At 38.9% G+C, this 14,574-nt stretch overlaps 1 protein-coding gene across 2 annotated transcripts in view; it reads right to left on the bottom strand.

The window, feature by feature from the left end:
- The window catches only part of LOC135197274 (synaptogyrin-like), a 30,209-nt gene extending 22,344 nt beyond the window's left edge, over nt 1–7,865 (bottom strand). For both annotated transcript variants that reach the window (XM_064224391.1, XM_064224390.1), the window contains exon 1: nt 7,711–7,865. In XM_064224391.1, coding sequence (XP_064080461.1) covers nt 7,711–7,812 — 102 coding nt within the window. In that variant the 5' untranslated portion in view covers nt 7,813–7,865. The remainder of the gene's footprint in view (nt 1–7,710) is intronic.
- Nucleotides 7,866–14,574: the final 6,709 nt, after the last annotated feature.

Genomic DNA, 14,574 nt, shown 5'->3' with positions numbered 1-14,574 from the left:
TTGCCCAGATTCTCATCCCTTACATGAAACGGTATGATCAAGTGTAGGAAGGGAATTTTTGAATGTATACATAGCCTATGTACATCATGCTGTCTAGAGTATACTAAGCGTAAAATAATTTCTAGATTATTCATATTGTAATATCTATAACAATGTAGTAAATACTATACACGTGTAAAACCTCACCGTCAAATTTCTGTACGTATCATTTAAGTTAGTATAGAAATTTGTTCTACAAAACCAATTACAGTACTGATATAAACTCACTCTCTGAGTTCAGACTAATAGTGATGCATACGCAAAACTACCACTGCCTCTTACAAAATAGTGTTCAATATTCTCTTCCTCTCTACCTCTCCTGCTGGAGTTTTCAAATAAGTTATACTTCATTTACCGAAGTATGCTTGACATTGGTTTTATGTAACAGGGATGTATAGAAAGTACAGTTTGGTAAAGAGAGATACTGTTCAAATTTCAAGGTGTGCTTTTCAACAAGTATTAGGAGTTAAATCATCAGTTGTCTTATGAAAATGTCACAGTCCTGGTTTAAAGTCGTGGTCATTTGCAACAAAAATGTAAACACGTTTTTTAGGCATTCTTCACAATCTTGGTGTGTGCAGCAAATGTAATTTTGCATTTCAGAACTACTGTACATGTGATTTTTTCCTGGAAGATTTCCATACAAATTTTCAAGTTTGCAAAAGTGAATTTGGCATAAGTTGAGGGACGACTGTACAAGTCTCCAAACAGAAAACCACTAAAAGAACTTGAGCAGTGAACCTCTGAAGACGTGTCTCAAAACTATACCATACAGGGTATGATCTGTCTGGATCCCTACCTGAAACTTTCAGTCCATGCATCACTCGGGCTCATAATGAAAAGCATGTCGAAAAGTCATTCCAAGAGGATTGAAGGGGGGTAAAATAAAAGGAAAACATTATCATTATCTCTGCCATAGCAATGTTGCTCGTGATGTCTTGGTTGGTCTGTTATTGACTTGGCTGCAAACAGTATTTTCATCTCAACATTCAGAAACAGCTAATGAGTAGGGCAGCGGTTGGAGGAGGTGACAACCCCCTTATCAAGAAAAGCGATAACTTACGAATCCACCACTTCCTTCATCTCAGCCAGTCAGACGTAAAGGGAGAAAGGGCCATCCCCTCAAAATGTGCTGAAAACCATAGTAACATTAAGTTTTCTTTTAACACCCGTCAATGCTATCTTTTCACATCATGCAATACAAGGCTGTGCATATCAGAATCAAGTTTTTTTTTTTTTTATCTATTCAGTACAGGCAGTCCCAGGTTATCAGCGATCCGGCAATTTATGGCACCAAAACAGGCCAAGTTCCGGTTATCGGCGCCATAAGGGTGCTTATGGCGCTGAAAATCTGTTATTGGTGCCATAAGCCCCACTGTGGCCCCATAAATCACCAAGTTTTGGTTAATGGTGGTTTTCGCTTATCAGCACATCCCCGGGAACAGAACCCCCACCGATAACCAGGGACTGCCTGTACAATGTATCTGCCATGTAAAAATAAACTTAAACAATAATTTTAAATAAAATACAATTAAAACTTTAAAAGTCCATACTTTTTACAAAACACTGCATCTCCAAGCTTCTAGCCCATTTCGACAACATTAAGTTGCAAAAATTGCATCAAGTTACGGCGCCGTTGACAATGCGACAATGCTAACGGCAAGAATAGGCATAGAGTTAATGGGGCCTAAAGTGCTGACAATGGCAAAAAATCAACTTACAGTGCGGCGCTAAAATGGATCCCCCGCCATAAGTCAAGGACGCACTGTATTTCAAGTCCAGCCTATTCTTGGGAAGGCCAGATATGTAAACATTACATGAGGATAGGGGTCTCAGTTAGGTTACAGAGAAAAATAATGGTAAGAACCACAATCAGTCTTCTTTTAGTCTTAAAAGTTAAGGAAGTTAATTAACTGCTACATAAATAAACTGAACAAAAGCAGTATGGAAGTTATGCACAGTACGTATACAAGGGAAACTGATGCTAGTATTTCAGAGAAAATGGAATGTAGCAGTCTGAAAAAAAAAATAAATAAATAAATTAGATGTAAACACTTCCAAACTCAGTAGCCTCACTACTTATTAGCATCAGAGAGATTTTTCAAAATTCAAAGCAGGAAAAGGACAAGTATACATGAATATTAAGAAACAACAAATGGTATCGTAACAACAAAACTTGCCAGTCTGGATGAAATTCTTCTATTAAGTGGGGGATATTCTAACATACAAATCTGCTACTAGGGAAAACTTGAGGCATGTTCAGTACCATCAGTTTTAATTCTTTGGGAAGAACTGGTTATTAACCAGAAAACTATTTCTACAGCATGTTGTAAAACCTGACTTTGAGGGGAGCCACTGGTTACAAAAGACAACTTAATAATTAACCATTATCATGCTTTCATGTAACTGAAATGAAGCCAGAGCAAATGTCCAATTCTAGTTAAGACAATTACATTTTTTTTTTTTTTATCACAAGAGTAAAAGACCACTGCAAAAGAGCATCTTACATAAGAAAATATTAATCCTTTCAGATTTTTTTTACTCTCTGAATAACTTTCATTTATGGCAAAGTAGACTACCCATTTTTGGGTTTATTAATATATGTATTTCTTTTTATCGCTCACTGTAAAATTTCATCATATGATGCTACTTATTGTTTTAGTCTGAAGATGAATTATTTTATGGTCTTGTAAAATAAATAAAAAAAAACACTACACAAATAAAAAGCCACATCAGAATATGTGGTTAAAATACATGGGAACTTCAAAGGTTTAGGTGTCCAAAATCAAATGTACAATATCACTTAATTTCAACAGGTCAAGGTGTGCTTTACAATAAAGTCAAAGGGTGCTGTTCAATGATGTGTACCAAAGCAAGTCAGTCAACATTCAAAAGACTTAGGAAGCAATGTCACCAAAATCTCTCTATAACGCCATTCATGCTTCAATCATCAGTGTAAATAAGAGCAAAGGCAAAAAAGTGACATTATATATGATATTGTCATGATACAATAAAGTTTTATACATACTTACCTGGCAGATATATACTAGTACTTAGCTATGGACGACGGAGTCTATAGCTAAGTATATATCTGCCAGGAAAGTTAAATGTATAAAATGAAAAGGAAAACGGTTAAACTCAATATATGACAGCAATGTACTGCCTGGATCTACAAAAACCTCACACGCCTGAACAATAACCTATCCTAAAGATTACTAATAACAATAAAGTTTCAGTTCAGTATGTAACACTATATTCCAAATGGGAGACTTTAATATAGGGTAAACAAACCATTCTTTTCATAAGGAAAAACAATATCTGCATTTTGAGGTTGAAAAAGTATCTTAAACAGGTAGAATGTAGTATGTTCTGGGTTCATCAGTATGCAGCTATTTTAATCAGACAACCTAACACATGACTATAAATAAACCTTCCCAAGCCGATTGCATCAAGCCACACAACATTATAATGTCAGTGGTCATAGATAATTGCCCCTCATTCATTCTCACGTAACTTTTGAAACTATATCGCAATGAAATGTAATACATAAAACATGAGTACTCAAACAATGAATGTCTTTACTGGTGTTGTTACCATATCCAGTACCCGACCATAGGCTATCAAATTCCCATACAGGCAAACACCTCACAACTCATTATCTTCAGAGAAAGCCAATCTAATACACAAAAGAGAGCCACAGATATATAAGAGTGATTTGACGAGGGGCAACTATAGCTTGCATCACTGTGAGAGCCAACTTAACCGTAGGCATTTCGCCTTCACCTACCACTCTCACAATTATTCTTTATAATAGAACCTTGAAGCACGTATATATAAATCCTCTGCAGCACAAAACGACCTGGTTTCACTACTCACAAAACACAAATAACAGTTCAAACTTCGCAAGGATAAAGAGACGGCCTGCAAAACCAAATAACAATTAAAACCATGCAAGACCTAAGGGTATTGTGGAAGTATTACATATATATAACAAAGAAAAACTAAAAAAAATTATAAAATTAAACCAAAACTAATACTATAACAATGTCAACTAAGCATACACTCTATTGAGCACAGTTAACACAAGCGCAGACATCATCTCTGATGAAAGCAGTGAAATTTGATGATGGAAATACGGTACTGTATGTTGGATTGTAGTATATAATAAATGCACATTACCAAGAGGTACTTTTTCTATGATTATACAGAGTAAAGGTTTAGTCATCTGGCAATCGGTTAAGGAACACTTACAGCCATCTAGCACAAGACAATTATGATAATAAGCACAATCTTAACTGCTCAGTATTTAATACCTCTATATGTAGCTTGATATCCTACCATAAATTATAAGTAATGTATACTCTGTCAATTGAAGTAGTGGTAAAAGGTAAAAAAACTTTTAAAAAAAACAGCAGCAGTCCTTGAAGTGCACACACATTTTTGGATGAAGCTCAAGTGAGTGAATTTGATGTGAACAATATCTATAACTCAATTTGTCCTGTGCGCTTGTTGGGGCATAAAGCAAGAAATGGTTTCAATTATGACAATAAAGTTGAGAGTGTAGAGGAAGGATTGAAATGCATACAGTACAGAGAACATGGCAGAAGGACCTTGAAATGACAACTCAAGTAGCATATAAATTTTGGAGACAAACAATTGCAAACTGGGCTGTCGGACAAAGGATATTGCAACCAAACTTAAGGATATCCGGTTACCTCTAAAAGACTCCCAGAAGTTCGGTAATAGGTTTAGGACATCGGAATGGTGGTTAAGGGCCTGGAAAAATGGGTTAAAAGATATATATACAGTAGGTGTAAGGTAATGTGTCATGGGTATTTGGTTAAAGGTACAGTATATCAACACAGAAAAAAAAAATCAGTCCGAGAGTCAACTCATGTGACAATAAAAACAGAAATAGTCTTGCAAGTTGAAATTAAAGTACTGCATGGCAATGGACCTCTCATACTCTTAAATACTGACACTGAAAAAATGAATCTTTGGACTGGGGAAATGTAGACATCAAAACTCACCAGTCAAGATTTCCAAATTCAAAAAGCCTAGTAACAGAGGAGTCAAGATTTCCCAGTTCAGTTCAAAAGGCAGAGTAACAGATGAGGAAACTCAGTAACAAGTAAAACTATTCAAAGGGTTAAAAATATCAATCGGAAAACAGCAAATAAATCTAACATCAAGAGCAACGGCAGTTGCTATTTCTGAAGCACCATACAGATCTTTCACACACAAGGACTGGTGACTACAAGTGTAGATTTCACCATGAAATTCGTGGCAAGTACAGAAACCTCAGCAACCAACTGTAAACAGTAGGATATTTCTACAAGATTTTGAAGAACCACTACAGTAACCCCCCACCCGCCCCCGGATTCGCAGACTTCTCTATGGAACATATGTAGACATTATTCATGGAAAATTTGCCTATTTGTGGCTAAGATGTATGAACAAACAAGATCTCTCACCCCAGTAGCCTCTATAATTTTCCTACTAAGTTCATCTCAAAAAAAGATGACAGAAATGTAATGCTTTCATTAATACAAAGAACAAAAGAGTGATAAAATTTAGGCCATACAGCCAAGCACTGGGAAATTTGAGCCATTCAGTGGTTATGAATGAAAAAGCATTGGAGAGGTTGGACAGAAAGATAAAGAGGTGCAGAAGATGAAAGAGATGAATTACAAGGACCTGAAGTTGCACAGAAGAGAAATGGTTAGACTCACTTGACACTAAGTCAGAAGAGAAGGGGAATTCTTTTTATAATGCATCACCATCAATATTTAATTTTGAAAGCAGTCTTTATCTTTACTTCCACTTGCTCTTATACACTGGATTATCTCTCCGTAATCACAGGAAAAAATACGAATGATAGATAACAAACCCCCAAACACCACTTGACTCATTATCTCAACATTGCCAACTGAGATGAAGAACTTTGCATAAGTAATACGCATGTAGTTACCCCACATCAAATTCGTAATCATTCTTATCAGCAACCAACGTCAAGTACCATATTAATACTAAAGTGCTAAGTGGCCATAAAAATATGATATGGATGCAGTTGAATATGTAATTACGTGATATTAACTCATTAAAATGCAGAAATCAAGATTTGAACGTTGATTTTACGCACGTTTAAAAGCCAAGATTTATTAGAGAAGTGAAGTCATTATAGAATATGGTTATAACATACATCCTATATTAAATGAGGAAATCACATTAAACCCGACCCCGAATCACTTTCCCCTTCGATGATCTTACAATCTTTCCCCAAAATTACGCCCGTACCACCTACTGGGAGACAATCTAACCTGGATGGCCAAGATCTACCTAATGCAGTATTGTGATTTAGGTTGCAAAAACGTACAGTAGTGTATTAACTTTATATCACACTGTATTTAAATAGGCGCGAAGAATACTGTAACCAAGTTACAAACATAAATCGTTCATAAGTAGTGCACTACCTCCATCCAAAATAAAATCAAGGCTTAACTTAGCATGCCCTAACCTAAGTTTGGTACAACTGGGTACTTTGCAATGTTTGACAATATATTTTTCCATTAATTTTGTTCTACTATATGAGATCAAATTACGGTATGAACTCCCTAGTCAAGTAAATGCAGTAGTTTCCCCAGTTTCAATTGTTTTATCTCACTTATTTTTGTTTTTTTATGTTTTCATACATGGTTGCTTACTCTTTGTTTGTGCTCTTAAATAGGAAGCTTTATTTATTATCCCTTGGGGCTTGTAGCATTCGGCTTTTCTCACTGAAGTTGTAACTTGAGCAGTAGGTAGTAATTATTATAATATAATAATTACTATTATTATTAGGCTATTATTATTATTATGAACTTTTATCGAAAGATTATTCATTACCTCAACATCAGAGTGGCCTGTACGAATTTTTATTGTGTAATAAATAGCCTGGTTTAGCCATGGGAAAAATAGTAAACCAATTTTGCGAGATAATTTAATTAATGAGAATAAGGATAAAATTAGATTCTTAATCAAAGCTATAATAGTTTTTGGCTGTAAATCAAATACGACACTTGAAAAGGGGGCTCACTGTCATCGAAAAAAGGTCGGTTAAGGTAATAATAAGAGGGACAGTGCCTTTGGCCTGGATTTTAATAGCTAGCCATTTTGTCGAACAGCCATTTTATTTATGAACAAAGATACCAAGGACAAAACACTTGAACAAAACATTTGCGATTTATCGAGCCTTACAGACAACTCAACTGACGGAGGGTATAAAAGTCGAGGAGAGGGAGAGTGAGAGAGGGGCCTAGAGAGAGAGAGAGAGAGAGACGAGAGGGCCCGTCACTCGACGGTGACTCACGAACTCACTTACTCAGGGCACGATTATAAAATTGAAAGGGGGGGGGGAAATAAAACGGGATATGAGCAGGCTTTGACCGAAGCCGTCGGCGGACGTTTACCACTCGAGAATACAAATAAATCAGAGGGAGTGTTTACACACACACACACCACGAAAACTTGGCCACTGTCAAAAATCGATAGAGCCTCAGGGACCGATCACCACCACTTCGTCGTCGTCGAGAGGGAGAAGAAGATGATGCTGAACTGCCACTCTCACACTCACTCTCTCTCTCTCCCCTTCTCCTTTTTCCCTCCCCAACACTCGGCGGCACCGCTACTAACCCATGTCACTGCTCTCAAGATAACCTGAGGTCGCTGCACGAAGGCCAGGGGGTCGAAAGGTGCCCCTGCCTTGCCTCCACCGTACGCTCCCTCCTCCATCATATTTGCGTCTGCTCCACCAACAACTGTCTAAGAATCTAGTCCGGAACGCCTCCTGCTTCGAACCGGCTGGCGGTGCTTCGTTCGAACGCCCGACCCGCAACAAACAAGGTTACGTTCCCCGTCACGGCGAGTTGCGGGATGATACCCCCTTCTTTTTACGATGTATTAATAATTTTATCGAAATGAATAATCCAAACCTTGTCGAATGACAACGCATTCGCCCAACCGAAACCACTTCGCCGAAGTTCGAACTCGCCGCTGGGGGCCTCTCGAGCCGAGTCTAGATTTCGAAACGCCTCGAACCCCCATCCAGACTCGTCCACCTCTTCTGAAAGTTAATTAAAATCGCCGATTAAATGGCGTGTCATCGTCTGTCACCCATACAGCATTGACGCGGCCGTAGTTAAGGTCGAAACGAAAGTCTCCGCTCCATATTTTGAAAGATATTTAAACCGGGGATCTCGATTCGAGATGTGGATATACCTGGAACTTCAGCAGACGACAGGAATTTCGCGCAAGTGCGCCTCCGAGAATCAATTAACTTTAATGGTCGTTTGTTATGGAGATTTTTACGAATATCATTATCGCAATTAACATCCGTAACTCCCGAATATAAAGCGTGAATAATGGAGTCGCTTTAACGATGCGTGTAATCGACCATTAAGAGGAGTGTTCTGTTTTGTGAATGATTACGTTGGTCTGTTGCTAAAAATAGCGCGGCGATATTCGGTTGGGTTTTACGGTAATATAGCTGTATTAATATTTAGCGTCATTGAAATAGCCACAATGCCCTCTTAACTTCTCAAATTCTTTGCTCTATTTGAGGGGGGTTACGCTTATCATCACAAATCCCTGAGATCCAACTTAAAAAAAAAAAAGCAATATGAAGAAATCATGATGTCCGGCAGCGGGAAACGTAGTGACAAGCGTATACGAAAAAAAGAGCAGATAATTTGAGAAGTTAAGAGGGCATTATGGCTTTTAAATTACATATGTATCTGGTAAAAATGACCAGTAGATTTTACACATAGAAGTACTTATCAATAAACTAATAAGCCATAAGTCGTTCAGTTAACGCGAGAGATGTATATATATAGAAATGCTATCAATTCGATAACATTGCTCGCTTATACTGCAGTTAAAATTCCCGCAAATTACGGTTTGTGAATAAAAACCAAAGTGAAAATTAGGATAGAATAAAGTGTCTGCTGAAGGATGACAGATTTTAATTGCTGTAGACTGTTTTATTATTATTATTATTATTATTATTATTATTATTATTATTATTATTATTATTATTATTCGTGACAGGGAAACGCATTGCGTGACCTTGAGCATGCAATGTCCGATACGAAAAAAGTTTTTTTATTAATCTAGATATGCCATGGATTTTCTCATGAACCAGTACACATTTCATCATAATCCAGTACACTATTATTATTATTATTATTATTTTTTTTTTTTTTTTTTTTTTTTTTTTTTTTTGCTTTATCACAGACCTCCAATTCGACTTGGTGGTATTTATAGTGTGGGGTTCCGGGTTGCATCCTGCGTCCTTAGGAGTCCATCACTCTTCTTACTATGTGCGCCGTTTCTAGGATCACACTCTTCTGCATGAGTCCTGGAGCTACTTCAGCCTCTAGTTTTTCCATATTCTTTTTTCAGGGATCTTGGGATCGTGCCTAGTTTTCCTATGATTATGGGTACAATTTCCACTGGCATATCCCATATCCTTCTTATTTATATTTTCAGGTCTTGATACTTATCGATTTTTTCCCTTTCTTTCTCTTCAACTCAATGAGTGATACTTTCTTCTTGATTTTGTCAATCAGCGTCACGTCTGGTCTATTTGCACGTATCACCCTATCTGTTCTGATACCATAGTCCCAGAGGATCTTTGCCTGATCGTTTTCTATCACTCCTTCAGGTTGGTGCTCGTACCACTTATTACTGCAAGGTAGCTGATGTTTCATGCACAGGCTCCAGTGGAGGACTTTTGCTACTGAATCATGCCTCTTTTTGTACTGGTTCGGTGCAAGTGCCGGACATTCGCTTGCTATGTGGTTTATGGTCTCATTTTTCGTATTGCACTTCCTACATATGGGAGAGATGTTATTTCCATCTATCGTTCTTTGGATATATCTGGTTCTTAGGGCCTGATCTTGTGCCGCTGTTATCATTCCTTCAGTTTCCTTCTTGAGCTCTCCCCTCTGTAACCATTGACATGTGTCATCGCTGGCCAGTTCTTTTGTCTGTCTCATGTATTGTACGTGCATTGGTTTGTTGTGCCATTCCTCTGCTCTGTTTGTTATTCTCCTGTCTCTGTATATTTCTGGGTCTTCGTCTACTTTTATCAGTCCTTCCCATGCACTCTCGAGCCACTCGCCTTCACTGGTTTTCAGATATTGCCCCAGCGCTCTATTCTCGATGTTGACGCAGTCCTCTATGCTTAGTAGTCCTCTCCCTCCTTCCTTTCGTGTTAAGTATAGTCTGTCCGTATTTGCTCTTGGGTGTAGTGCTTTGTGTATTGTCATATGTTTCCTAGTTTTCTGGTCTATGTTGTGGAGTTCTGCCTTCGTCCATTCCACAATTCCTGTGCTGTATCTGATTACTGGCACTGCCCATGTGTTTATGGCTTTTATCATATTTCCGGCGTTGAGTTTTGACTTGAGTATCGCCTTGAGTCTCTGCATATATTCTTTCCTGATCGTGTCCTTCATCTCTTGGTGTTTTATATCCCCTCCTTCCACTATTCCCAGGTATTTGTATCCAGTCTCATCTATGTGTTTGATGTTGCTCCCATCTGGTAGCTTTATCCCCTCAGTCCTTGTTACTTTGCCCTTTTGTACGTTGACTAAGGTGCATTATTATTATTATTATTATTATTATTATTATTATTATTATTATTATTATTATTATTATTTTTTTTTTTTTTTTCTTTCTCTATCACAGTCCTCCAATTCGACTGGGTGGTATTTATAGTGTGGGGTTCCGGGTTGCATCCTGCCTCCTTAGAAGTCCATCACTTTTATTACTATGTGCGCCGTTTCTAGGATCACACTCTTCTGCATGAGTCGTAGAGCTACTTCAGCCTCTAGTTTTTCTAGATTCCTTTTCAGGGATCTTGGGATCGTGCCTAGTGCTCCTATGATTATGGGTACAATTTCCACTGGCATATCCCATATCCTTCTTATTTCTATTTTCAGATCTTGATACTTATCCATTTTTTTCCCTCTCTTTCTCTTCAACTCTGGTGTCCCATGGTATTGCGACATCAATGAGTGATACTTTCTTCTTGATTTTGTCAATCAACATCACGTCTGGTCTATTTGCACGTATCACCCTATCTGTTCTGATACCATAGTCCCAGAGGATCTTTGCCAGATCATTTTCTATCACTCCTTCAGGTTGGTGCTCGTACCACTTATTACTGCAAGCTAGCTGATGTTTCATGCACAGGCTCCAGTGGAGGACTTTTGCTACTGAATCATGCCTCTTTTTGTACTGGTTCGGTGCAAGTGCCGGACATTCGCTTGCTATGTGGTTTATGGTCTCATTTTTCGTATTGCACTTCCTACATATGGGAGAGATGTTATTTCCATCTATCGTTCTTTGGATATATCTGGTTCTTAGGGCCTGATCTTGTGCCGCTGTTATCATTCCTTCAGTTTCCTTCTTTAGCTCTCCCCTCTGTAGCCATTGCCACGTGTCATCGCTGGCTAGTTCTTTAGGCCGGCCACACACGTGCAGTTTTAACTGACAGTTATAACTGTTCAGTTATAACTGTCAGTTAAAACTGCACGTGTGTGGGTATCTCAGTTGCTCATTTCGTCAGTTCAACAAAACTGTACAGTTAAACTGAGACAAATACAATGTTCCATATTTTTAACCGAAAGGAGTAACTGAAGTGAGCGTGTGTGGGGATTCGTAACTGTACAGTTCTCAACTTCTCATTTCTACAGGTGGTAGCGATGAGTGCAGTTTGTTGAGATGGCACGTAAACAAAACGAAGTGATTGTTGAATTCGTTGAACTCTATCGATCTGAACCTTGCGCAAATAATTGAGAAAATAAATTGGTTCTTCACTTAATTCTTTTAATAATTTAATATCAGAACATTGATTTCGCCTTAGTAACCACTTTTTGCACCACTGTTTACGCTTTTTAGTTTTCTTTTTTCTATTTGTTTGTAGCATTACAAAGATTACACCGAGAGCGGCAAGATCGTACTCCTCGGAATCCATGATAAAAACTGAGGGATTGAACTGTGTGTGTGTGTGCATTTCATTTTTAACTGACGTCAGTTTAAACTGTGTCAGTTATAACTGAACAGTCATAACTGTCAGTTAAAACTGCACGTGTGTGTGGCCGTCTTTAGTCTGTCTCATGTATTACCCGTGCATTGGTTTGTTGTGCCAGTTCTCTGTTCTGTTTGTCATTCTCCTGTCTCTGTATATTTCTGGGTCTTCGTCTACTTTTATTAGTCCTTCTTCCCATGCACTCTTTAGCCACTCGTCTTCACTGGTTTTCAGATATTGCCCCAGTGCTCTGTTCTCGATGTTGACGCAGTCCTCTATACTTAGTAGTCCTCTCCCTCCTTCCTTTCGTGTTATGTATAGTCTGTCCGTATTTGCTCTTGGGTGTAGTGCTTTGTGTATTGTCATATGTTTCCTGGTTTTCTGATCTATGCTGCGGAGTTCTGCCTTCGCCCATTCCACTATTCCTGCGCTGTATCTGATTACTGGCACTGCCCATGTGTTTATGGCTTTTATCATATTTCCGGCGTTGAGTTTTGACTTGAGTATCGCCTTGAGTCTCTGCATATATTCTTTCCTGATCGTGACCTTCATCTCTTGGTGTTTTATATCCCCTCCTTCCATTATTCCCAGGTATTTGTATCCAGTCTCATCTATGTGTTCGATGTTGCTCCCATCTGGTAGCTTTATCCCTTCAGTCCTTGTTACTTTGCCCTTTTGTATGTTGACTAAGGCGCATTTTTCTATTCCAAACTCCATCCTGATGTCCCCAGATACAATCCTTACAGTCTGGATTAGGGTATCTATTTCCTTGATGCTCTTACCATACAGCTTGATGTCGTCCATGAACATCAGATGGTTAATTCTGTTGCCTCTTTTCTTGAGTTGGTCTTTTGTGCCCCTACACTTCCTTCTGCAGCCTTTCTGTTGGTGGGGGATGGTGTTTGTCTCCTCTAGTTAGTTGTATAGCCTTTCACTGATGATACCTGTTAGTAACTTCCACATTATTGGTAGGCAGGTGATAGGCCTGTAGTTACTGGCTATATTTCCCTTACTCTTGTATTTTTGTACTAAGGATGTCCTTCCTGTGGTCATCCAATTGGGCGCATGGTGATTTGAGATACAATGTTGGAGTTGTTCTGCTATTCGTGGTGTAGGGCCTTGAAGTTTTTGAGCCAGTATCCATGGACTTCATCGGGACCTGGGGCTTTCCAGTTTGGCATTTTCTTTAGTTGGTGTCTGACTGTGTCTGTCATGATCTCTGTGAATCTTTGTTTTATTCTCCCTGTTTCTTCTTCCTTGACTTCCTGGAGCCATGTTGCATGTTTGTTGTGTGATACCGGATTGCTCCATATGTTTTCCCAGAGTCTCTTACTTGGTTCGGCTTCAGGAATTTCTTGGTGGTTGTCTTCCCCTCTTAGTTGGCTGTATAGTCTTTTCTGGGCGCATGGTGATTTGAGATACAATGCTGGAGTTGTTCTGCTATTCGTGGTGTAGGGCCTTGAAGTTTTTGAGCCAGTATCCATGGACTTCATCGGGACCTGGAGCTTTCCAGTTTGGCATTTTCTTTAGTTGGTGTCTGACTGTGTCTGTCGTGATCTCTGTGAATCTTTGTTTTATTCTCCCTGTTTCTTCTTCCTTGACTTCCTGGAGCCATGTTGCATGTTTGTTGTGTGATACCGCCCGGATTGCTCCATATGTTTTCCCAGAGTCTCTTACTTGGTTCGGCTTCAGGAATTTCTTGGTGGTTGTCTTCCCCTCTTAGTTGGCTGTATAGTCTTTTCTGGTTAGTTCCGAATAGTTTGTTCTGTTGGTATCCCTTATTCCTGTTCATATACCGTTGGATCTTATGTGCTTTGGCCTTAAGCCTCTGTTTTACATCTTCTATTGTGTTGTTTAGTCCCCTCTCTTGTACTTTGTATTTCTCGTTGAGTTCCTCCTTTGTTTTCTTGCTTCTTAGCCTTTTTTCTGCCATCTCTTTCAGTTTACTCAAGTCAGATCTCATCACCATGATTTGCTTTTCCAGGCGCCTTTTCCAAGGAGGTTGCTGTTTTGGTTTCTGTTGGGTTGGTTGTGCTGGTGGTGTTTGGTGTTCGATCCCCCATCAGTCTGCTACTAATCTTGCTCCTGCATATGCCAAGTTATTTGTTTCTGTGATACTGGTGGTGTGTATTATGCCCATTATTTCATTGACCTCACTTGTTTTCTCCCTTAATTTCTTGGTGTTGTAGGCTTTCATGGAGGGGATCTTTGTTCTCTCTGTATCTGGCTCCATCCATTGTCTAATCTTTTCTACCCATTCCGTCCTGTCTGTTACTTCGTCGGTGTTTCTTCGTGTGTCGTTGTTTGATACCTCATCATCCCTGTCGTCTTCTGTGGCATCGTCTCTCAGTTCGTCTTCGTGTAATTCGTTGTCGTGTGACATTTCCCTTTCCAGTTCTTCTCTTTCTGTTGGTGAGAGCCAGTTCTTTTTCTTTATGTTCCTTACTTGGTCTGCCAGCCTCTGC

This window comes from Macrobrachium nipponense, chromosome 18, assembly GCF_015104395.2.
Source record: "Macrobrachium nipponense isolate FS-2020 chromosome 18, ASM1510439v2, whole genome shotgun sequence".
Lineage (NCBI taxonomy): Eukaryota > Metazoa > Arthropoda > Malacostraca > Decapoda > Palaemonidae > Macrobrachium > Macrobrachium nipponense.
Note: the sequence above shows the minus strand (reverse complement) of the source record. Positions and strands in the feature narration are given on the sequence as shown.